Genomic DNA, 25,093 nt, shown 5'->3' on the forward strand with positions numbered 1-25,093 from the left:
AGGGTTAATTTGGGGGCAGTTATGCTTAATGGGTCTTTAGTGTTAATTTAGGGGCAGTTATGCTTAATGAGGTGTTTAGGGTTAATTTGGGGGCAGTTATGCTTAATGGGGTTTTTAGTGTTAATTTAGGGGCATTTATGCTTAATGAGGTGTTTAGGGTTAATTTGGGGGCAGTTATGCTTAATGGAGTGTTTAGGGTTAATTTGGGGGCAGTTATGCTTAATGGGGTCTTTAGTGTTAATTTGGGGGCAGTTATGCTTAACGGGGTGTTTAGGGTTAATTTAGGGGCAGTTATGCTTAATGGGGTGTTTAGGGTTAATTTGGGGGCAGTTATGGTTAATAGGGTGTTAAGGGTTAATTTTAGGGGCAGTCATGGTTGATGGGGTGTTAAGGGTTAATTTTAGGGCAGTCATGGTTGATGGGGTGTTTAGGGTTAATTTAATGGTGAGGGTTAATTTAATTAATTTAATAAAGTTAGCTTAAGGTGCAGTTGCAGGTAAAGGGGAATGTAAATCCTGGGGGCAGTGATTATGAATGTATTATTTATAACAGTATGGTGACATTCTCTGAATGATTACAATGCCAATGAAGGCAGAGAGTCGTTCAAAGATCCGGATCTTACAATGATCCGGATCTTACAATGATCCGGATCTTACAATGATCCGGATCTTACAGTGATCCGGATCACTGTAAGATTCGGATCCCTGTAAGATCCGAATCTTTGAACGACTCTCTGCCTTCATTGACATCACTGGAGGCAGGGGGGAGGATTCATAATGAAAGGGGCGGGGCCAATCGTTAGTGTGCCTGCACGGAGTTACTGGAAAACAGTAACTCCGTGCAGACACACTGAGTGATCCGAAGATCCGGATCATGAATCGGATCATTTCAGTGAACGAATCGAAATGATCCGATTCACTTTAATGATCCGAACTTCCCATCACTAGTACAGACTGGGCTATTTTGTACAAGCAAGGCTGACTGTTACCAACAGGACTGGTAAGCATTGATAGGACTGGTTAGAACAGACAGTTCTGTCTAAGCACTGTGAAAAGGCTGAGCACCAAGGCAGCGCTACAACTTATCCACATGGTCAGAACAAATTGGAAGCTCACTGACATGGCTGAAGCTGGATTGTCCATAGAACAAGGTACCTGACAGGATAGCCCACGGAAAGGGTGCTTGGCTGGATAGCCCACGGACAGGGCACTTGGCAGGATATCCTACTGACAGGAAACACTACTCAGGGGAAGCAGGGGAAACAGCAAAACCAGTAGGTTACAATCTCAAGTCAGAAACCGAATAGAAAAGTACCTTTTACATTAAGGAGCTGGTATTTAACCCCTTTGTGACAATAGCTTAACAGTTCTGCTGTGTTCTTGTTTATCTGTACATTTTATTCTCTCTCATTTAGTGTACCCACACAAATGATATATTATTGGGTTTTTTCCAGGACTAGAAGGACAGATACCATTATTTTGAGATATATCGTCTAACTTACTATATAAAAAATTATCTAGAAAAAGATGATGGAAAAACCTGCTAAATAGATTTTTTTGCATTTTATTCCACACATTGTACTTTAGGTATGAATTTACAGATCCTGGTATGTGTCACTGGCAAACAACCCCACACTATGTGTTCAGCAACATCTCCTGAGCACCGTGACGTTAAGGGGAACTGCATACATTGCAGTTCAGGTATGATTTTACAACCCCTAGTACATGATACAGCCAAACACCCAATACTTATTCAGCAACATCTCCTGAGTACAGTGATACCACCCATGCATAGGTGTGTTGGGTTGTTTTGAGGCTAAAGGGTCATATTTAGGAGGTGCTCATTTTTTGGAATTTTGATATCTGATCATTCTGTACCCATGTACATGTAGGGACATCTTTGAACCAGGTCAGTTTGATTTACCCCATCATACATTTTGAACACTGAGTACAGTGATGCTACCCATGCATTGGTTTATCATTTTTGGGGGTTAAAAGGCCACATTTGGGACATTAACAATTACGTTTTTCAAATTTGAACTTTGACATTTTGTCATTCTGCCCCATGTCCTCTTTGGGACATCTTTGAAGCTGGCCAATTCTATTTACCCCATCAAATCATACATTTTTCAAAACTAGACACCCCAGGTGTCATGGATGCCCCAAAGCTAACACAACACAAGAGTCTCTCACTGTGGCAATAAGGGGAACGTGGACCTGAAAAGGGTTGAAGGCAAAAACCAGCCAGTAGGCTCACTTGCTGCTCTCTCCGCAGGGCCTAGAGCAACATGTTAACCCCAAACCTGTTCACCCCACGACCCCCAAACTTTATTCGCTGCCGAATTCTATTTAAGGTTTTAAAAATACATAAGGATGCTTCGGTAACCCCCTGAACTGCTCAAACTATAGAAAAACCCAATTTAGTTAACAAATAGCACTCCCAAATTTTAACACTTTTTATTTAACCTTTTTTTGTGCAGTCTATCCTAAACATTGCAGTAAAATTTCATTTTTTTCATTTTTAACAAACCCACTCTATCCAAACACAGTATTTTTTCCTGGGTATATAAAATGACTGAAGCAACTTGTGATTTGTATTTAGAAACACCCCCCCCCCCCCCCGAGTACAGGAATACCCCATATACATGGGTAGGGCATGTCTCTTTGGCACTGCGGGTTAAAAATTGGAACATGCGCATTTCAGTTTTCAAACACGGAATTTTGACTGATCAAGTTGGTTGGGTCCAGGTCTGATCTGAGACACATAGACTTCCCATATTTACTTTTAACCCCCTAAAACTATATATTTCCTAAAACTAGATGGCTCAGGGAATCTGGTTAGGGGAGCATTGGCCTGTCCTATGCAACTGATTCCACACCAGCACCTTCCAAATTTAGTCTAACAAAAAAAGAAAAAAAAATTGACATCCACTTTACGGTTTCACCATGATTATTTTTCTGAGTAGATGTGTGAAAAAACAAAATAGGTCTTGATTTGTGTTCAGTAACACCCCCTGAGTACAGGGATACCCCACATGTAAAGATAAGTCATGTTTCTCAGACATTGTGGAGTCAAAACTGGAACATGCGCATTTCAATTTTTTTACTTTTTAAAAGTGACAAGTTTAGGCCGCTGACATTGATCAGGGAGACCGATCAATAATCAGTGACTTAAAATATCACTGACAAGTGATCAGTTAATAATTATGTATCTTTTTTAATTAATAATTTGTGTTTTTTTCATAATTACCCTATATGGCCCCTCTCTCTTTGTAGGGCAGGGTCATCCAGGGGCTGCCATAATGATCAGATCACTCCTATTGGCCAGGAGTGATCTGATCTAATAATAATAATAATAGTGCACTCTCTATGATAAAATATAGCGATTTTTTTTAAAAATGTATAAAAAAACTCACATTCTGATGAGTCAAACAAAGACTGACTCAAATCATCAACGCCTGGATCCACTCTGCTGTCCATCACCTTAAAGGGGGAGGACTTCCCTAAGTTAGTACAGTGTTCTTTATCCTTGGAGCCAGGTTACAGGCTCTAGGAAAGATATCTCCATTCAAATACAGTTGGGTGTGTGTTCCCTAATCACACCCGGTATTGATGATTTGAGTCAGTCTTTGTCTGACTCATCAGAATGTAAGTTTTTTTATACATTTTTTTTAAAAAATCGTTATATTTTATCATACAGAGTGCACTATTATTATTATTTTTTTTTCTTGTCATTTTTTTAAAGTCATTTATTCTACATAACCCATTGGGGTGAGGGTGAGTTACGTTTATATTTACTTCTGTCGCTCCACTCACTTTTGGTGGGTTGCACCACAGAGTGTTGTAGCGCATGTACACTTTTACCTATTGTTTTTTTAATATTGATTGATATTTAGTCCCCACAAGCTTGTGGGGACTAATAACAACCCCAGCAATGCTGCAATGGGGTCATACACAATCACGGCATTGAAGGGTTTAATTGAGCAAGGGAGGGGGGCTGGTCTCCACACTCATGTGGAGACCGAAGAACCTTTTCTCCCTGTCCCTGAAGCTGCCTCTGGCAACTGGGACACAGTCTCCGGTAGACGGGAGATTGCAGGGATGAATCTCTTTGATCACTCCTACAGGAGTGATCAAAGTGATTCATCCCTGCAATCTCCCGTCTACCGGAGACTGTGGCGGCTCGTCTTTGCTGTTGATGGTCTGCCTGGTCTGCTTTCCAGGCAGACCACAGCAGCAGAGGCCCGTACAAAACAGGTATTAACCCCTAAAATGGAAGGGGTTAATGCTGCACTGACACTCTCATGGAGCAGGGGAATGTTGTGTCAGGGCCCCACACTTGCCTGAAGCTGCCTGTTCGCTCCATGAGAGCGCCAGTGCAGCGTTAATGCCGTCTTAAGTGTTAATTTAGGGGCAGTTATGGTTAATGGGGTTTTTAGGGTTAATTTAGGGAAAGTTATGGTTGATGTGGTCTTTGGGTTTAATTCAGTAGCAGTTATGGTTAATGGGGTGTTTAGGGTTAATTTAGGGGCAGTTATGGTTATGGGGGTCTTTAGGGTTAATTAAATGCTGAGGACTGAGGGTTAATATTTAATGTAATAAAGTTAACTTAAGGTGCAGTTAGAGGTAAAGGTGGGCAAACTAAGGGAATCTAAATCCTGGGGGCTGTGAAGATTAATCCTATATTTATTTATAAAAGAATGGTGTCGGTGAGATTCTCTGAAGGATTCGAATCTCTGAAAGATTCAAATCTCTGAAAGATTCAAATCTCTGAAAGATTCAAATCTCTGAATGACTCTCTGCCTTCAGTGACATCACCAGAGTAGGCAGGCAGGAGGATTCATAGACTCTAATGAAAGGGGTGGGGCCAATCGTCAGTGTGACTACAGGGAGGTACTGGGAAATAGTAACTCCTGTGAGTCACACTGAGTTAACCACAACTGCCTCAAATTAACCCCAAACACCCCATTAACCACAGCTGCTCCTAAATTAACCCTAAACACCCCATTAACCATAGCTGCCCCTAAACACCCCATTAACCATAACTGCCCCTAAATTAACCCTAAACACCCCATTAACCATAACTGCCCCTAAATTAACCCCCACCTCCCCTAACTTTCAGCAGCCCAAATATAAATTTTATACTTACAGTTAGATGAGTGTCACAGCCATGTGGTTCTGGCCTTCTGGGAGAAGGAAGGGGCGGGGCCAGTTGTCACAGTGATTACATGGAGGGGCTGGTAAGTAGGAGCTGCTGCTGTGAGTCACTGAAACGGTTTATATAATGAGGGGTATTTTTCAGAGCGTTTGCTCTGAAAAACCTTCATTTTATAATCGATAATAATCGATTCAACTAATCGATAATGAAATTCGTTGCCAACGAATTTCATTATCGATTATTATCGATTTTATCGATTAGTTGTTGCAGCCCTACATACATTATTTATGTATACCTGCAAATATCTCATTCAGTTGCATGTTCTGTTTCCATGTGTTGTTTATTTGATCTATACCTGAACTACAGGGTGTAAGTAAAAGAGCGGTATGGTTTAGTGAATGAGGGGACAAAGGGACTCTGGGGATGATTACAGGGGAGAGGACCTCTCAATATCACGGTGCCGGACTGCCTCTCACGGTCTTCCTCTGATCTGCAGTCAGTGTGGCAAATATTTTTTTTTTGGTATGGTAGAGGAGGGAGTGATTGCATGCGTTGAGTGGGGCCCAAGGAAATGCTTGGGTAGGGTCCAATTTTTTCACTATAAAATATATTTGCAGCAGGTTCTAATGTTTATATATATATTGGCAGCAGGGGCAAATATTTATATATGTTTTGGCAGCAGGGGCTAATATTTATTTATATATTGGCAGCAGGGTCTAATATTTAGTTATATATTGACAGCAGTGTTTAATATTTATATATATTGGCAGCAGCGTCTAATATTAATATATATTGGCTGCAGGGGCTAATATTAATATATATATAGGAAGCAGGGACTAATACTATATATATCGGCAGCAGGGTCTAATATTAATATATATCGTCAGCAGGGGCTAATATTAATATATATCGGCAGCAGGGGCTAATATATTTTGGCAGCAGGAGCTAATATTAACATATATTAGCAGCAGGGTCTAATATTAATATATATCGGAAGCGGGGTGTAATATTTCTATATATCGGCAACAGGGTCTAATATTTATATATATTGTGAGCAGGGGCTAATATTAAAGAATGAAAAATAACTGCCAGTTTAGCTGTTATTTTGAAATCATTTCAATCACGGTCTTTACTTCAAAGAGATAAGCTGGAGACGCCACTGCATCATAGATTTTGAAAACTTGACATCTCATGAGTATTTCAAATGCTAGTATTTTAACACTTTTCATGCAAGGATTTCTGTAAGGATATATATATATATATTACCAAAATTTTTTTTAACAGTTTTATTTTTCATCATTATTTTCTCCTGAGTGATCACAATTCGTCCTAGAGGGGGAGTGGGTTTTGGTTTGATTGACCTTCATATACTTAAAGGCAATCAACATGATAAAAGATGAGTGTTTATTTAAAAGTGGAAATACTACAACAAAAAGAGGACATCGTCTTAAGCTAGAGGGTCAAAGATTTGAAAGTAATATTAGGAAATATTACATTACAGAGAGGGTAGTGAATGCGTGGAATAGCCTTCCAGCACAAGTGGCAGCGTTTAATACAGTTAAGGAGTTTTCAGCAAGCATGGGATAGGCTAAGCTAGATATAAGATAAAGCCAGGGACTTAGGAAAGTATTCAGAGTTTGGGCAGACTAGATGGACTGAATGATTCTTATCTGCCATCACTTTTTATGTCTATGTTTCTATGATTATTTATAAATTGGTTGTATTGATTATAGTTGTAGCTTTGTAAAATAAAAGCCCATGGCCTGTTTTATTGATGGCTTAAACTGCTCTGTCCCATACAAAAGACTTTTACGGCTATATACAGGGGCGTAACTAGACGCCTCAGGGCCCGGGTGCGAGAATCTGTTAAGGGCCCCCTCGCCCCCCCACCCCCCCAAAAAAACCATGATTTTCACCCAACAATTTTTTTTCAACTAATTCAACAAATTCAATTTACATATTGAATCATATCTGTAAAAAAATCAAAGAAAAAGGGGCGCATGTACAAAGGGCATAATCCAGGGGTGTCCAAGTTTTTTCTGCAGTGGGCCACTTCATCAGAATTGTATACGTGCGCGGGCCGCACTAATTTTTCACTGTGACAAAAAATATGGCCTTTAATAAAATATGCAGATTAAAATAAAGTAAATAACACAAAACCTTTACTCTTCCTCTCACTGATTTCTGGGCCTTGAAAGTTTTGCGACTACAAATTCAGGATTCCCTAGATTTATTCTAGGGATGAACTAAAATGAAAATTCTGGACCAAAACATTCACGGTTCACTTAGCCAAAACCGAAAATGACCCCCACCTTTAAAAATAATAATAAAAACTCACATGTTTAATAAAAGTAGGTAACACACAATTGGACAAAATTAGCAATATGATGTGGCATGATAGGAGTGTGATTGCTAACAGCAATCACACTCCTATCATACCCAGGAAACCAGTAAATGCTGGTACCTGGGCATGATGGGACAGTGGTCGCTGTGATTGCTGTTAGCAATCACACTCCTATCATGCCAAGTCAGCCAGTACATGCTGGTACAGGGTGGCTGTAAGTGATGTGCAGACCCCATACTGCTGGCAGCATCACTACACAAGGGGGGCAGCTAGCTAGGTTTCAGCATGTACTGGCTGACTTGGCATGATAGGAGTGTGATTGCTAACAGTAGTCACAGTCCCATCATGCCTAGGTTCCAGCACCTACACATCCATCCAGTAAATGCTGGAACCTAGGCATGATGGGACTGTGATTGCTGCTAGCAATCACACTCCTATCATGCCAAGTCAGCCAATACACGCTGGTACAGGGTGGCTGTAAGTGCAGACCCCATACTGCTGGCAGCATCACTACACAAGGGGGGCAGCTGGCCAGGTTTCAGCATGTACTGGCTGACTTGGCATGATAGGAGTGTGATTGCTAACAGCAATCACAGTCCCATCATGCCTAGGTTCCAGCACTTACACATCCATGCTATCACACACACACACACACACTCATTTATTCATATAATCATTAATTCACAGATTCATTACCTCAATCACACACACTCATTCAAACACCCTCCCCACCCCCTTACCTGCACTGCAGCTCCTCGATGCCGCTCACAGACTTCAGCAGGGGGCGTGGCCTCCCTCTGCCTTCTCTGCTAAAGCACAGAGGAAGTAGGATGTCACGTGAACTCCGCTTCCTCTGTGCAGTCCAGAAGACCCTCCCACAAGTAAGTAGCAGGGCTTGAGGTGCGGCTCGCGTAAGATCGGTTGCCCTGGCTACAGGGGGGCCCAAGCCAAGGGGCCGCCCGAAATCTTTTTTATGTTTTTTTTTTTTTTTTTTTTAAATGCAGGGGCGTCCAACATGCGGCCCGCGGGCCAAATGCGGCCCGCGGGCCGCATGTTGGATGCCCCTGCATTTAAAAAAAACAAAAAAACATAAAAAAGATTTCGGCCGGCCCCTTGGCTTGGGCCCCCCTGCCGCCGGGGCCCGGTCGCAGTCGCGACCCCTGCGACCCCGGTAGTTCCGCCACTGGCTATATAACATTGTGGAACTCATACTCCGTAAACTGCTGAGCTTATGAAAAAAGACAGACACGGATGGAAAAAAGGAAAGAGATAAATAACAAGTACTGCCCCTTCAAAAAAAAGGATACATGGATGCTTTAGAACATGGATAGCTTACATGTAGGTAGGTTGAGAAGGCACCACTGTTGAACAACAGCTGGTTGACTATCATAGTGATAGCAGTAAAACCCTGGTTAGCGAATTTAGTACTTGGCTTCTTTACATTTTCAACTTTACAACAAGATTATAGGGGATAGTGAACATGTACTTATCCAATCAAATGAAAACTTGTAATTATCTGCTGTACATTGTAGTTCATGTTGATTTGGGTTGGTTTGTATTACAGGAATGTGAAACCTGGCAGTATATACAAGTACCAGGTGGTGACGCTGTCCAGAAGTGGAGAGAGCGTACCATCTCCAGAGCTGATCTATGTTCATGGTGGTGGCTACTGTGGCGATGGAAGGATTCAAAAGTAAGAAGGAGTAAAATGTATTGCTTTAACAGACAAGACAAAGCCTTTTTATCTGCCAGGCCTATACAGTTATAGATATACATTGTTTTATAAATATAAAATAAGTGCCTTTGTACCCATTTCTCTGCCCTCTTTCTTACCTGAGCTTTAATGTAACACAATACATTTGAAATCATTTTGTGAGAGCTTAATTGATGTATCCTCCTCACTACTCTGAAAATGTTCAGTTAGAATTTGATTAGTTGCTAAGAAAAATAGAATAAAAAGGCTATGTACAATTATTATCTACCACTCTTAACAGTCATTTTTAATTCAAATTTATTTGACCTTCATTTCACAAAGTAATTTAGGATTAAAAAGACACCAGCCTCTGTATATTCTTCTTTGCTAAAAGTCATCAAGCCCATATTTAAATGAGGCTCTTTAATTTGATAGCAATGTCTGTAATTTTTGTTCTTACTGTAATGAACCATTTTTACCTCTTTAAGTCTGATTTCATTATTGCTGTAAAAAAACCAACATTTTCCTTAAGAACTTAAATGTAATATATTCTATCTTTTGTCTCTATATGTAGCCTATATATGGTATTTTTATGTATTACCTCACTATATTTATCCGTTAAACCTCCACTACTACTACTACTACTACTTCTGCTACTACTACTACTAATAATAATGATAACGACAACAGCATTTTATACTGTCCTCATGTTGTACATAATAGTATAGTGCATAACATAGTGTGTGGTTGCTAAAAAATACTTTCAATTGTATGCTCTGCAACCGTACGACTCACATGTCAGAATACTTGAAGATTTGTATATATTAAGCTTATGCTATATGTCTGATAATACAAATGTTGTGTCCCATGTGAGTAGGAGAGTATGCTTGTCGTTTTCTTTTATAAATGTTATATATGCTTTTGCCTGCAGTAGGGCAATATATAATTTTTTTGTAAACTCCACCATACTTTAAAATGTTCCCTCTTGTCACCCTCTTGGATTACGCTGTGGGATTAGTATAAATGTAAAACAATGTTCTACAATCTTTAGCATTCACAATAGCCCACACATAAAAAGCAGAAAGTGAGTTTAGAAATTGTGTAAATAATACACCTTAAAATTCTTAATCAGAGTAACAGTTTATCAACTGGTCATAAATCACATTAAAACTCTTAGTAAAGTCGTGATTTATAACTATGCCTTTAACCTTACCCTGTATACAACAATTTTTTGGCCAATTGAAGTGTTATGAAGTGTCACTAATTCAAGACTATTCTTAAAAAAAACAATCATACAAGAAATGTAATCTGCTAGTGTAAGGGAATGGTTATGTGAAAAAGGGAAAAAAAACACCTAATGTAAATGTGTACAATTTTAGGGCAGCAATACTGTACTTTAGTTTATTGATGTGCTTGCCAATAATAGACAGCAGCTTGTCCTTGGTTAGTTACATGACCATTTACTTGTGTGAAGGTTGTGGGAATGTGTGCTAAATACCTGATACCCACTAACCACCAAACCTACTTACTCCAATAACACGCTGGTTGGCTATATTACTTAAATACCTTGCCCAACAGAGTACAAGAACCAAACAGCCATCCTTGCCGGCCACCTTTTGGTTACCACCAGAGGTACTCACTTCATACCTCATCCAATAACACCAACAGCGTCATACACTGCCACACACCAGTGCTACCCACCAGCCGACCGTAAACTCACTGGGCATGACCAAGGTCATTGACCTCAACACACCAGAAGTTAGGGGAGGACTGAGACCCACCTCCAAACATGCGCACAGCAAATCAGACGGCACTCACCCACGCTCATACATGTGCTGTATGTTAAACCGTGCCAACTCCAAGGGGCCTTATCATGCCTTTGAAAACTAAACCACTAAATGTTAAGGATTTTAACTCCTGCTAGCAATTGACAACTAGCCTTTGAGGAAGCAGGAAGGCCAAAAGACCAGATATTATTCTTTCAGAAATTGCAGGGTATAAACCAAAAGGAGGACATGCTCCAGCTATATGATGTTGGTTTTCGCAATGCCTTAGCCATTTGCCTTTGACGAAATTGATGGGCATATGGGTGAGTGTTTTGAGGGACTGTCCTGTTTTAAGTGGTCCTAAGTGGTGTAGCTGCAGCAGGCGGGGAGGGTTGGTCTGCATAGCAGCACCACTTTTTATGAATCACTGGTGGTTTATTTATTAATTTTGTAACTTGAATGGGCTACCACCAGATTAATTTATGGACAGAGAGTGTAGCAGTCCCAATCTCTTTGATATTTGATTTATTGTCACTAGCTACAGGTGGTTTAGCCTTCATCTAGTTAGTTATGATTCATTGTTTATACTTGCCAGTATACCTTTTAACACTGACAGCATCTAATTATTATGAGTATTGTTTCAATTAACTATTTCAGGGATTTTATTATTAAATGTTGTTTTATACTTTTATTAGGATTCCAATCTTTGTTTATTTGTACTTTTCTAAGATTTTAATTTAACCTTGGTACTAAAGAACTAAACAGGAAATGATCTGGCTAGGTCTTTGCATGTAGAGTTTGGGTTACATGATGTTTGCTGCTCTCTACATCCTAATGAAATAGATTGTATTTTCTCTTGTTAATTACTCTAGGAGTGACTATATAATGGCATATATTTTTATATTACAACAGAAATTTTCAGTAAATGTAATATATTGGAGGTCAGATTGCCTGGTCCGACCATTCACCAGTGGTGATATCTAGTAGAGATGTTTTTTCCTGCAGGGGCCCGGAAATGTGGAATTGGAATTCGTTTGAATTAGTTGAACCTAACTACTAGCTACGTTAAAGCATACCTAACTCAGGCAATGGACCTAGGGGCAGTGTGACAGCCTCATAAAGTAATTATCAGATGTGTACATATCCAACATACTGCCCAGTTTAAGAGACTGAGGCAAGAAAAAATGTTCCTGCTAGAGTCCCAGTTATTTGTACTTAGCATTAAAAACCACAGCAGTCCATCTACAAATGGTTGGAAGAGAGTAAAAGTGCACACAGTTTGCAGAATTGCATAAACATCAAATTGAACATATTATGAAAAGGGGAATAGAACTGACTCCCTCCTAGTTGGCAAACATCTCTATAAATGTGCAAATTGGCCTGTCTGCACACCAACCATTGCAAGCAGCAATTCAAGATTTTTTATGTGGCCTCTCTATCCCATGAAAGATAAATAACGTGAGCCTAAAAGAGAATCTGAGATGTGGGGGTGTAATTACATTTCTTAAACCCTATAAGTCTCTGGGACCTGATGGATTCCCACTTCTTAGTATAAAGTTAAAAAATCCCAGCTCACAAGGTTTTTTAATCAAATTGAAGTGCAGAATTCATTCTTTTAAATGTAGATTTAAAAGTAAACTCAACAATTCAACATTTTTCAGTGTTGCTGTTTAGCTGTAATTTTCTTCTCTCTCATTTAGTGTACCCACAAAAATTATAAATAGTTTTTCTTAAGAACAAGGTTTCATTGGTTTTACATGTATAATTCACACCAAAATACCCAAAGTTTTTATGATGTTTTTTTGCTTTTTTAGAAGTTAGACAGCAATAAGTACAAGTAGTGTATTGCTATTTCAAAACCTTTTTTTAATCTGGCCATATTGTGACCATGTCCTATTTGGGACATCTTTGAAGTAGGTCAATTCAAATTACCCCATCCAGCTGTATATTTCTGAAATACCAGAGTATTTCAAATGCTAGTAATGTAACTCTTTCCAAGAACTAATTCTACCATCATTGTTGTCAAAGTTTGTTGTAGTAAGTGTACTTTAGGTGTGAATGTACAGCTACTGGTATATGACACTACCAAACAACCCCAATATGTTTTCAGCAAGTCTCTTGAGTGCAGTTATACCACCCATGCATAGGTTTGTCGGGTGGTTTGCCGGCTAAAAGGCCACATTTGGGAGGTACGCATTTTTCAATTTGGAATTTTGATACCTGGCCATCCTGGATCTTTGTCCTATTTGCTATATCTTTAAAACCAGCTAAATAAATTTACCCCATCAAATCATACATTTTTTTCAAGTTAGACACCCCACGGTATTTTGAATGCTATTATTTTAACTGTTTCCATGCACCAAATTCTACCACCAGCCTTTGTATAACTGTGTTTTTTTCTCACATATTGTACTTTAGGTCCCTGTTATATGCCACTCCCAAAGAACACCCTAATATGTGTTCAGCAACATCTCTTGAATACAGTGATAACACCCATGCAAAGGTTTGTACAGTTGTTTGATGGGCCACATTTGAGAGGTGTGCATTTTTTGTAGGGCAGGAAATTTTGACACCTGGTCAGTCTGCACCAATGTCATATTAGGGACATCTTTGAAACTAGACAATTAAATTTATCCTAGACACCCCAGAGTATTTCCATATTATGGGGCAGAGTGGCATATAGGGAGGTATAAGGCATTTCAGGAGGCAGAGTGGCGTATACAGGGTTAAAAGGCATTTCTGGAGGCAGAGTGGCATTAAGGGGTTAAAAGGCATATAATAGAGCACTCTGACTACAGAAATGCTTCATGCCCCCCAATTTAACACTCAACACCCCCCCCCAAACTTACTGGTGCTTCTGACTCTGTGTCCCTAGTGTGTAGCTGGGGCAGCAGGTAGACGTCTATGCAACTCGTGTAGGCAACTTCCGCTGCAGCCAGAAGGAGGTGCGGTTAGCAGCGGGGGTTGTCTGCCTCCATCGCACATGCACCTTCCGGGTGTCAGAGAGAATTCCCCGCACCGGTTCGGGGAACTCTCCTCTCTGACAGCCGGGAAAGGTCTGTGCAATGGACGCAGACAACCCCCGCTGCTAACTGCACCTCCTTCCGGCTGCAGCAGAAGTTGCCTACGCGAATTGCTGAGAACTTGACACACGTGGTCACGGCGTGCATCCAGGAACGGCAAAAATATCAATATGTCGTCAAGATATACTATAACGAAACGGTCTAGGATGTCATGAAAAACATCATTGATGAAGTGTTGAAGTGTAGCGGGGGCGTTAGAGAGACCGAAAGGCATCACTCGATATTGAAAATGTCCGTAACGGCATCTAAACGCTGTTTTCCATTCGTCCCCCTTCCTCATTCTTACCAAATTATAATCTCCATGTAGGTCTATCTTTGTGAAGACCGTAGTTGACCGTACATGTTCCAGTAATTCTGAAATAAGCGGAAGTGGGTACCGATTTTTTACGGTTATATTATTCAATTCCCGGTAGTCAATACAGGGCTGAAGACCTCCGTCTTTTTTTATGGACAAAAAATATTCCTGCCCCTGCCAGGGACGTACATGGTCGAATAAATCCCTTTACAAGATTTTCATCAATATAATCTTTTAGTACAGCCAGTTCGGGCTCCGATAGGGGATAAATCCTGCCGAAAGGTATAGCAGCTCCAGGAAGAAGTTCGATGGGAGAATCGTAGGAACGATGAGGGGGTAACTTATCCCCACTCTTCTTTTCGAAAACATCTTGAAACTGTTGGTAGGATATAGGGAGTTCCTGAGGCGAAGTGAGGTCTTGAGTCAGACATACTGAGATAGTCTTTAAGAAGGTCTATATGCAATGTGAGTTCTTAGCCAGGGAAGGACAAGGATGATAGAAGAAATTGGTGAGGGAACCACGTCGAATTGGAGACTCTCAATGTGGCTGGTTCCAATCTTAACTTTTAATGGAATGGTTTCGGTGATGATAGGCCCGGTCTTGAGCGGACTTCCGTCCACCAGTTGGTTGGAAAGAGGATGTTTCTTGGGGCGAGTGGGAATAGAGAGTGTCTGAACCAGGTCTGTGTCAATTAAGTTGCCGCTGGCCCTAGAGTCCACCGTAGCTGATAGGGACACAGATTCTTTATTCCACTTTAGAGACACAGAAAGCGACAACTGAGACGAAGAACATGGAGCTTTTTCAGTATAATTGTACAGGTGACCGGCAGAGTTCTTACCCTTGGGGAAGTGGTTATGGGATGGGCAGTCTTTAAACAGGTGACCTGACCTGCCACAATACATACACAGTCCCATGGTTCTGCGTCGTTCCTTCTCTGAAGGTGATAGAGGACCTCTGACGATGCCTATTTGCATAGGTTCCTCCGGTGGAAGTGATGTTGGGGTCACAGGTACGGTACGACTAGGAGTCCAGAAAGAAGTAGAGGCTTGACTTTCTTGGCGTCGTTCTCTAAAACGGCGATCAATTTGCGTAACCATTTTGATGAAGTCCTCAAGCACAGGAGGAATAGACTTACGTGCCAACTCATCTTTAATGGTATCAGAAAGTCCCCAGAGGAATTGATCATGAAGTGCGGGTTTCCACTGAGGTTTCTAAAGCTATACGCCGGAATTCTGCGATATAATCCTCTACGGGTCTTCTTCCTTGTCTGATAGAACGTAGAGAGGCAGTAGCAGAAGAGACTCAGTACGGGTCATCATAAAGAGTGTCCATAGCTTGACGGAAAGATGACCAGGAATCAAGAAGAGAGCTTTGACTGTGAAATAAATGGTGAGCCCACAACTGCGGTTCTTAAGACAGAAGAGAGATGACAGTATGGACCTTGATATAATCAGAGGAGTAGGTCCGAAGCTTGAGATTGAATAGGATCTGACACGAGGTGATGAATGTACGATATTTCTTGCGGTCCCCCGAAAATCTCTCTGGTAAGGGGACCTGTGGTTCCTGAGCAGTAGCTCCCTTGAGGACTGGTGCCGGGGGTACCGGTGCTGGCTCTGGTGGAGTATTATGCTGCATCTGCAGGTGGTGAACTTCTTGTCTCAACTGATTATGATCAGAATGTATTTCCTGGAGAGACTAGTTCATGGAGGCCAGTTGTTGAGAAATGGTGTCTGCTACTCCTGCGTACTCCATAGGGCTCAGTTATTATGTAGGGAACCCTAGAGGAGTTCCTTAACAAAATACAGATGGAGACCGGAAAGCAGGAAGCAGGCAGAAGAACAGGAGCTGGGTCTGGTACACGAAGGGTTAATCTCGAACAAGCCAGGTCTGGTACACGAAGCGTTAATCTCATACAAGCCAGGTCTGGTACACGAAGGGTCAATCTCATACAAGCCGGGTCTGGTACATGAAGGGTCAATCTCATACAAAGCCGGGTCTGGTACACAAAGGGTTAAATCAAGGACGTAAGGAGAGAAAATCACAGGGACCGCACAGCACAATAACTAAGCACTGAATGAGTCTCAGTGCTCAGTTTTTGAATTGCCCGCCAGTGAACGCCACGCCTACGAGTGTGACGTCACTCAGGCGCATTCCCCGCCGTCCGGTAGGTGCCGAACCCCGGGGCCCTTACAACAGGATAGTCGTAAACAAGCCGAGGTCAGGATGCCGGGAGTCAGGAACATCGTAGAACAAGCCGAGGTCAGGGAGCCAGAAATCAGGAACGTTGTGGAGCAAGCCGGAATTAGAACACCAGGAAATCAGGATAGTCACGACCATCAGAAGGCAATGATAGGAGGATTCTGAGTCCTTTAAATAGAAAATGAGATTTGGCGCCAAAACAGCGTTTCAAGACAATTTTCGAAATTCTGTTACGTCACTTCCAGTCTGCGGCCATCTTGTGATCGGCGTGATATTAATCTCCCTGCAAAAGTTTCTGCTGGTGCCACTAGGTGGCGTGAAGAAGAACGCGTACGGATGGAGGAACCGGACCTGTCTTAAGTCAGCGGCAGTTAAGGCTGCTGCGTAGAGGTGCGGGGTCTTCCTTGTCCTCGCAGCGGTGGAGGCTGCTTTGCGGAGGAGGTCTCCCTCTTCGCAGCGGCTGAGGCTGCTGTGCTGAGGCGGGGGGTCTCCCCCTTCTCCGCTGAGGCTGCTGTGCGGAAGCAGGGGGTCTACCTCTTCTTCGAAGCGGCTGAGGCTGCTGTGTGGAAGCAGGGGGTTTCCCTCTTCTTCGCAGCGGCTGAGGCTGCTGTACCGAGGCGAGGGGTCTCCCCCTTCTCTGACTCAATAAAAACTAGTTTGTAATTTTATAAAACTTTATAATATCAAAACCTGTGTTGCTAAATATTTGTAGTAGGTAAACGGTCTAAAATAAACAGAAATTGAGAACAGTAGACTGTGTTTTTCTAATATTTTATTGCTAAAAGTTCAATTTACTAGACTATCACAAAAGACATCTTTAAATGTAATGCATGGCTGCCGTCAATTAAACAGCTCTAGCTGCCTGGGATGTTAAAATATGCCAACAAAACTATATATTTTTAGAAACTACACCCCCAGCTGCAGCAAATGAGGTCTTATTTGTATTTGTATTACAAATCTGATGTGCACAACAAATAAGTGAATATCACAAAAATTAAAAGCGACAAGTTCATTTATGTCTTGCGCACTCAAGTTTTGTGCTACTAATACATGCAGCCCCTCATTTGATGTGCCAAGGGGTGTAGTTTTTGCAAATGTATACTTTATGTACCATAATTTAACTTCCCAGCTGTCTATTGCAGGCATCATCCCTAAATGTTTTAAGACAATTTTTTAACAAGATTTTCAAATCTGCCATATCTGAAGTTAAAGTGGTCTAGACATCTGGGAAGTTAAATTAGGGTACATAAAGTATACATTTCAAGAAACTACTCCCCTTGGAGCTTCAAATGAGGGGCTACATGTATTTCTAGGACAAACGTTGAGTGCACAAATAATGATGGAATATGTTGCTTTGGCTAGAAAATGTTTTTTCTAACCATAGCGACATGTTCATTTGTGTCTTGCGCACTTGCAAATGTGTACTTTTTGTGCCATAATTTAACTTCCTATGTGAGCAGTAATGCCCCGTCAAGGCTTCAACCCTAATAACTGACCATTCACACGCCTTTCATATCTCCATTCACTCGCAGAAGCACACACCATACTTTCCATACATTCACTCACAGAAACACACACCATTCTTTCCCCTTACAATCCCAAAGAAATTATGGTAAAGGGAGAAAGAAAAGGGAGAAAGAAAATCACTTTTACAGCAAAAAAATAAGTTTTGCAGTAAAAATGCAAGGAGGGATCCAGGGATGAGATGGTTACTCACCTACCACACAGGCTAAATGGCTGATTTTAATAATATTTGCAGTTCATTTACAGTTCATCCGGATTTCAAAATTTGCCTCCCTCTACCATTGGCTAAATTTAACCCCATGATCAAAGGGATCATGGAATTAAAATTTAGTATCTGCCATTTTTGAAAAGGGAATGTGACTTTTCATAGCTATATGATCACTGGGGTAACATTGGCTACCACAGTGATCATTTAGCTACATTGGCATTCTAATCATTCAGAGAATATCACCATACTGTTATAAATAATACATTAATAATCACTGCCCCCAGGATTTACATTCCCCTTTACCTGCAACTGCACCTTAAGCTAACTTTATTAAATTAATTAAATTAACCCTCACCATTAAATTAACCCTAAACACCCCATCAACCATGACTGCCCCTAAAATTAACCCTTAACACCCCATTAAGCATAACTGCCCCCAAATTAACCCTAAACACCCCATTAAGCATAACTGCCCCTAAATTAACACTAAAGACCCCATCAACCATACCAATTTATTAGGTAATTTATCTGGAGTACATGCAATTAATTTAGGGGCAGTTATGGTTAATGGAGTATTTAGGGTTAATTTCAGGGGCCGTTATGGTTAATAGGATCTTTACGGTTAATTTCAGGGGCAGTTATGGTTGATGGGGTATAAGGGTTAATTTTATGCTGATGACTGAGGGTTAATTTAATTAATTTAATAAAGTTAACTGTAGGTGCAGTTATAGGTAAAGGGGGACCAAGTCAGGGGAATCTAAATCCTGGGGGCAGTGTGAACATTATTAATGTATTTATTTATAAAAGTATGGTATCAGTAATATTCTCTGAATGATTCGAATCTCTGTAAGATTCGGATCCTTGTAAGATCCGGATCCCTGTAAGATTCGAATCATTCGACTCTTCGGATCATTCGACTCTTCGGATCATTCGACTCTTCGGATCATTCGACTCTTTGAACGACTCTCTGACTCTATGAGTCATCGTTCCTGTGTGAATTAATGAGCTGTAACCTGACCCCAGAGTCTGTGTCTGAGTGCTCTGCAGATGACTCACAGCTCTAGGATCAGGTTACAGCTGCATGATTCACAGACTGAACCGCTACAAATGAATCGTTCAGTCTAGTGAACCGATTCATCCGGATCACTAAAAAGAACCGAATCAAATGAACGATTCGTTCATGATCCGGACATCACTAACTGTTTGGTCCTTGTCCTTTTTAGGGTATAAGAAAAGGAATCTCTTGATCTTGAGGCATGCTTGTTTTGCCTTCAAACACTATAAAGCAATTGGAGTAGAATCAATATGTTTACTGGGAACATAAGAATTACTCTGTGTATTATCATATGAACATACTGCTTTTCCATCTGACATTTTAACATATGATGCGTACATTGCCATTAATATAGCTTGCCCTGGTGTTTTCTTGCACTTTCCCTCTATATCTTCTTTAGCAATTTTGTCTGCAGATCTTTGTGTGTCAGAATACCAAATCCTTTATATCAGACTTGTTATCCTTATCATGACCAATATTTTTAAAGAGGCCCTGGACAATTGAAAGGGAATTAAATATTCAGGTTGTCACCGTCAAATGCCTTATATGTTTTGATTATGGACATTTCTGATTATGTACAGTAGTTGCTTATATAACAATGTGAGATGCTATACTTTAAGCAAGCTAGAAAACATAAACTCTTTATATGCATTAACATTTTGGTTTTTGTACCCTTTCACCTACTGATTTGGTCATGACATTCTCAATCACTGTAGACTTCTGTGTCCTGCTTAATATGAGCACCCAAGTAGACCCAAGGAACTGAGGAATGGTTTTTATAGCTCTAGTCTTGAGTGTTGCCTTCTGCTATGCACTAACATTCAGGTTTTAACACCCCACCTCCTGTATATTTGGCTATTGCCAAATAGTGGGTTCCTGCTGGTCTCCTTTTTTGGATGCAGCTGGGCTGGTGCCACCATTGTGTGGCTCACACATCTCCTCTGTTTTGCAGGGTTGTTTCAATGCCTGTGACTACTTTAGAAGTGCTTATAGTTGGAAAATAAGACCTGGTAAGTACATTATGTACTTTATTATTTACATTATGTAAATAAGAGATGTAGATGGAACAGTGTGGCGTTGGTTTATCGAGCATGTACAAATGTGAAACACTTAGGGGCTATTGCCTTATTGATTAGGCATACAGTCTGTTTGTCAGTTGCTATGACATGAGGTGTGTTTGTAAATATTTTGATGTCTTATGCTATATATGTTAGGTCAGTTACTGTGTCAGTTACTTGACTTAGTAATAAAATATTATTTAAATGTTATATATGAATGTGGATTGCAATGGTAGTACTCAAAAACATTTAATACACAATTTGCTATTTGTGAAAAAAATTAGTCTGTTGCTTTGTGGTTGTAGAATCTTTGAGCCTGCTTCTGTACTGTCTAATACTTAACAAACCCTGCAACACTGATGTGGCAATGATATGTGCACCTTTTCCTGTGTGTTACCTGGGAGAATCATTGGTTTGCCCTGACCTTTTATGGCCCACTTAATCAGACCTGTTTGTTCTATTTATGTTTGTTTACATACCTTTTAATAAAAGGACTACAATTTCTAAAAAGAATTCAGCCTTATGTGGTATTTCAAGACTGTGTGGTTACATGATCCCAGCTCACAATATATATATATATATATATATATATATATATATATATATACCGTATTTGCTCGATTATAAGACGAGGTTTTTTCCAGAAAAAAACTTCTGAAAAACCGACCTCGTCTTATAATCGAGGTCGTCTTGTAATCAGGCCTCAGATCATCCCCCACGATACCTCACAATTCCATCGGCAGCCGCCGCCGCCGTATCAGCTGCAGCCACCGCCGCCGCTTCTGTATTCGCGGCAGCTGCCGCCGCCGCCGCCGCTTCTGTATTCACGGCAGCCGCCGCCGCTTCTGTATTCGCGGCAGCCGTCGCCGTTTCTGTATTCGCGGGAGCCGCCGACTCCGTATCCGCGGCAGCCGCCGCCTCCGCCTCCGTAATCCGCGGCAGCAGCCGCCGCCTCCGTAATCCGCGGCTTCAGCATCCTCCGATGCGGCCGAATCGGAAGCTGTGACCATAACAGATGCGCGGGTCACGTGGGTCGCGCTGTTCTCACCTGACCCAGCTTCGTTTTTTACGTTTTGTGCCTATGATTCTATGCAAATCAGTCCTACCTGACAGTCTGTGCTCCTGTTCACAATTTGTGAAGAGGAGCATAGACTGTCAGGTAGGAATGATTTGCATAGCTGGTTCAATTAGGGGCACAACCTAGTGAACTACATTTCCCATGATTCCCAGACCCCTTTAAGCGTGACTGAGGAGCATGGGACATGTTGATGGGACATGTTGATGGGACAAGTTGATGGGACATGTTGATGGGACATATAGATCTGCTATTCCCACTGACAGGTGAGAAAGAAAAAAGAAAAAAACACAAAAACAGTGGTTTTGATTTTTTTCCCATTAGGGTCGTCTTATATTCAGGCCTTTTCTTTTTTTCCCCAATAAGATCCAAAATTTGAGGGGTCGTCTTATAATCGGGGTCGTCTTATAATCGAGCAAATACGGTATATATATTTTGAACCTTTTAAGGCTAACGCATGCCTTGGCATTACAATTAGTAATTTTGTATTTTCTTGAGTGAGAAAAGGACACATTTGAATTTTTAGGTGAATGTGGCAGGATTTGGTGACCAACTGGGTATGAGGGTTGAAGGGGCATAAGAATCAAGTGTTACACCAAGGCAGCAAATGGTGATAAAGCTATGAGAAATTCTGGTGAGAATAACCAGAAGCGGAGTGTTGGAGCTATCATCAGGCAGTGGGCTGCCATCCAGGATCCAATTTCATAAAACATGTTAGTGAAGACCTCTTCCATGATGGGGTGTTATCCTCATTTGAACAGTTATCCTTGGCCTACAACCTCGGACACAACTTTTATAAATTCCTGCAGATATGCCAACGTTTGCACTCTCACCAGTACCAATTAGAAATCCAAAAAAAACAGTTGATAGTACTTGACAACCAGAAAGATTGTCACTCGTACATAGGCTGATCAAGTCAATGGTGAAGCGGTTGTGGCCAGGAAGGAATGATGCTCCATGTTTGGTGGATTTGTCCTGTGATACGACTACTCTGGACTCTAAACTCAGTGCTTCACACCAATCTTGAGATGCTCCCAGAGGCTGCGCTTCTTCACATGTTTCCGGATCCCCTTCTGCAGTCAACAAGAAAGCTTGTTATACATTTCTTTTCTAGTAACTAAATTGGTGTTAGTCTGTAAATGGAAAGTGCATGATCCACTCCTCCTATTTGAAATCAGATCCTCTCTAGAAAGACATAAGGTTATAGAAAAAATGTCTCAATGCTTGGCCCGTACACCCAACCTATACTCCAAGGTTTGGCCCCCTGGTTAGAGAGTTCTGAATTTGCCTTCCTTTAACCCCTTCAGTACCGGGACGTACCTGGTACTTCCTGGTTAACAGTCACCGGTAGACCGGGACGTACCAGGTACGTCTCCTCCAAAAAACGCCCCCACATCACCACAATCGCGGTGATCGTGGGGGCGCTGCTGCTGCTGTCTGCCCAGGACTCCTGGGCAGACAGCACAGCCTGTCTAAGCCCGCCCCCAAGCCCACGATCACTCCCACGGAGTGATTTTGTAGGCAGAAACAGCGATTGCAGAAAAATCTGCAATCGCGGTTTCAGCTGCCACAGGCAGCTTCAGGGAAGGGGGGGGGTATTGAATGGGTCCCCACACAAGTGTGGGGACCTGATCCAACACCCCCCTGCTGCCTGATCGCTCCATGAGAGCGTCAGTGCAGCGTTAACCCCTTCAATGCCGCGGTCGCAGCATTGAAGGGGTTAATTCCCGTTTTTTAGGGGGTTCTGCTGCTGGTGGTCTGCCTGGAAGCCCAGGCAGACCAGCAACAGCAAAAACGAGCCCCCAGAAGTCCTCTGATCAGTCCTGTAGGACTGATCAGAGAGACTCCTCCCCTACAATCTCCAGTCTATTGGAGATTGTGTCCCAGCTGCCAGAGGCAGCTTCAGGGACAGGGAGACAGGGTTCTTTGGTCTCCACATGAGTGTGGAGACCAGACCCCACCCCCACCCTTCCTCAGTTAACCCCTACCCCCCTCTTCCTCAATTAACCCCTTCAATGCTGCGATTGTGTATGACCCCCATCGCAGCATTGCAGGGGTTAATATTAGTCCCCACAAGCTTGTGGGGACTAAATATCAATCAATGCTGTGCTTCAATGGAGCATCAGCATTGAAAGAGTTAAAAAAAATAATGTAAAAAAGAATAATAATAATTAAAATAAATAAATAAATAAATATATTAAAAAAAAATAATAAAATAATAATAATAATTAAAAAAAAAATAACAGCACTGACCTGAAAGTCCAGGGTGCTTCCAGGTCAAATGCTGGGCTGATCAGATCGCCCCTGGCCAATAGGAGTGATCGGATCATTATGGCAGCCCACGGATGACCCTGCTCTACAAAGAGAGAGGGGTCATCTAGGGTAATTATGAAAAAACACAAATTATTAATAAAATGAAAAAATCATAATTATTACCTGATCACTTGTCGGTGACATTTTAAGTCGCTGATTATTGATCGGTCTCCCTGATTGATGTCAGCGGCCTAAACCTGTCACTTACAAGTAATCTGATGAAAAAAAATATTTAAAAAAATGTAAATGCACATGTTCCAGTTTTGCCCTCATAGCTTCCTCAAAAAATACATGAACCATGCATGTGAGGCCTTGTTGGAACCGGGGGGTGTTGGTGAACAAAATGTGGTGCTTTCTTCCACTGTTGCACATATGCTGTGCAAGAAATAAATTTTAACATTGAAATGTATTTGTTAAAAACGCAATAAAATAAATTTTCCGTGAACTTTGGCAGACATCAGTGAAGAAAAGGCTAGCTGAAAACTGTAAAAACTACCCTAGTTGAACACCTTGACTTGTCTACTGTTCATAAATATATACTTTTATGGGGTAATTTACAGCAGGGGGCTTCCAAAATGTCCCAAATGGGATATGGGCCCAGGAAACCAATTTCTGAAAATTCCAAATGTGAAAACGAAAATGCGCATGTTCCAGTTTTGCCCTCATAGCTTCCTCAAAAAATGCATGAACCATGCATGTGAGGCCTTGTTGGAACCGGGGGATGTTGGTGAACACAATTTGGTGTTTTGTTCTGCAGTTGCACATATTCTATACAAAATATAATATAAAATCTAAAGCAACATTGCAACATATGCAAAAAAAAATTTGGCAGCAATTGGCGATAAAATCCCTGTTTGAAAAGTGTCAAAATGACCCTAGTTGTACACCTTGACTTATCTACTGTTCATAAACATATAATTTTGGGGGGGGGTGATCAGTATCTGTGACAACTATTGCAGTTATTAGACTACCATGCCAAATTTGAAAAAAATTACATTTCAAAAACGTGATGCATGCCTTGCAATATTTGCCCTATACTGGTCAAAATAGATAAAAATCCTGGCCATGTTGGGTGGTTTCCAAATCAGGACACGTTAATGAATATATTTGGGATAATTTTTTCCCATTGGTTTAATGTGTGTACAATTTGTATGTATACAAAACTGTAAAAAAATGCGTTTTTTTTCATTTTTCCCCACTTTTTCCAGTTTTTTTTAAAACAAAACAATGTATACCCAGCTTACTATGGTTTCAAATGAAAGCCCTACTTGTGCTGAAAAAAACAATATATGATTTGTGTGGGTGCACCAATTGATAAGAGAG

At 41.2% G+C, this 25,093-nt stretch overlaps 1 protein-coding gene across 1 annotated transcript in view; it reads left to right on the top strand.

Annotated features, from left to right (window-relative positions):
• The window catches only part of LOC149287624 (pappalysin-1-like), a 506,291-nt gene that overhangs the window by 224,070 nt on the left and 257,128 nt on the right, over window positions 1-25,093 (top strand). Inside the window, exon 8 of the mRNA XM_089492654.1 lies at window positions 9,066-9,194. Within this exon, the coding sequence (XP_089348780.1) occupies window positions 9,066-9,194 (129 nt within the window). The remainder of the gene's footprint in view (window positions 1-9,065; window positions 9,195-25,093) is intronic.

The sequence above is a fragment of the Sceloporus occidentalis genome, unplaced genomic scaffold (genome assembly GCF_023333645.1).
Source record: "Sceloporus occidentalis isolate IW3139 unplaced genomic scaffold, rSceOcc1.0.p SCAF_58, whole genome shotgun sequence".
Taxonomy (NCBI): domain Eukaryota; kingdom Metazoa; phylum Chordata; class Lepidosauria; order Squamata; family Phrynosomatidae; genus Sceloporus; species Sceloporus occidentalis.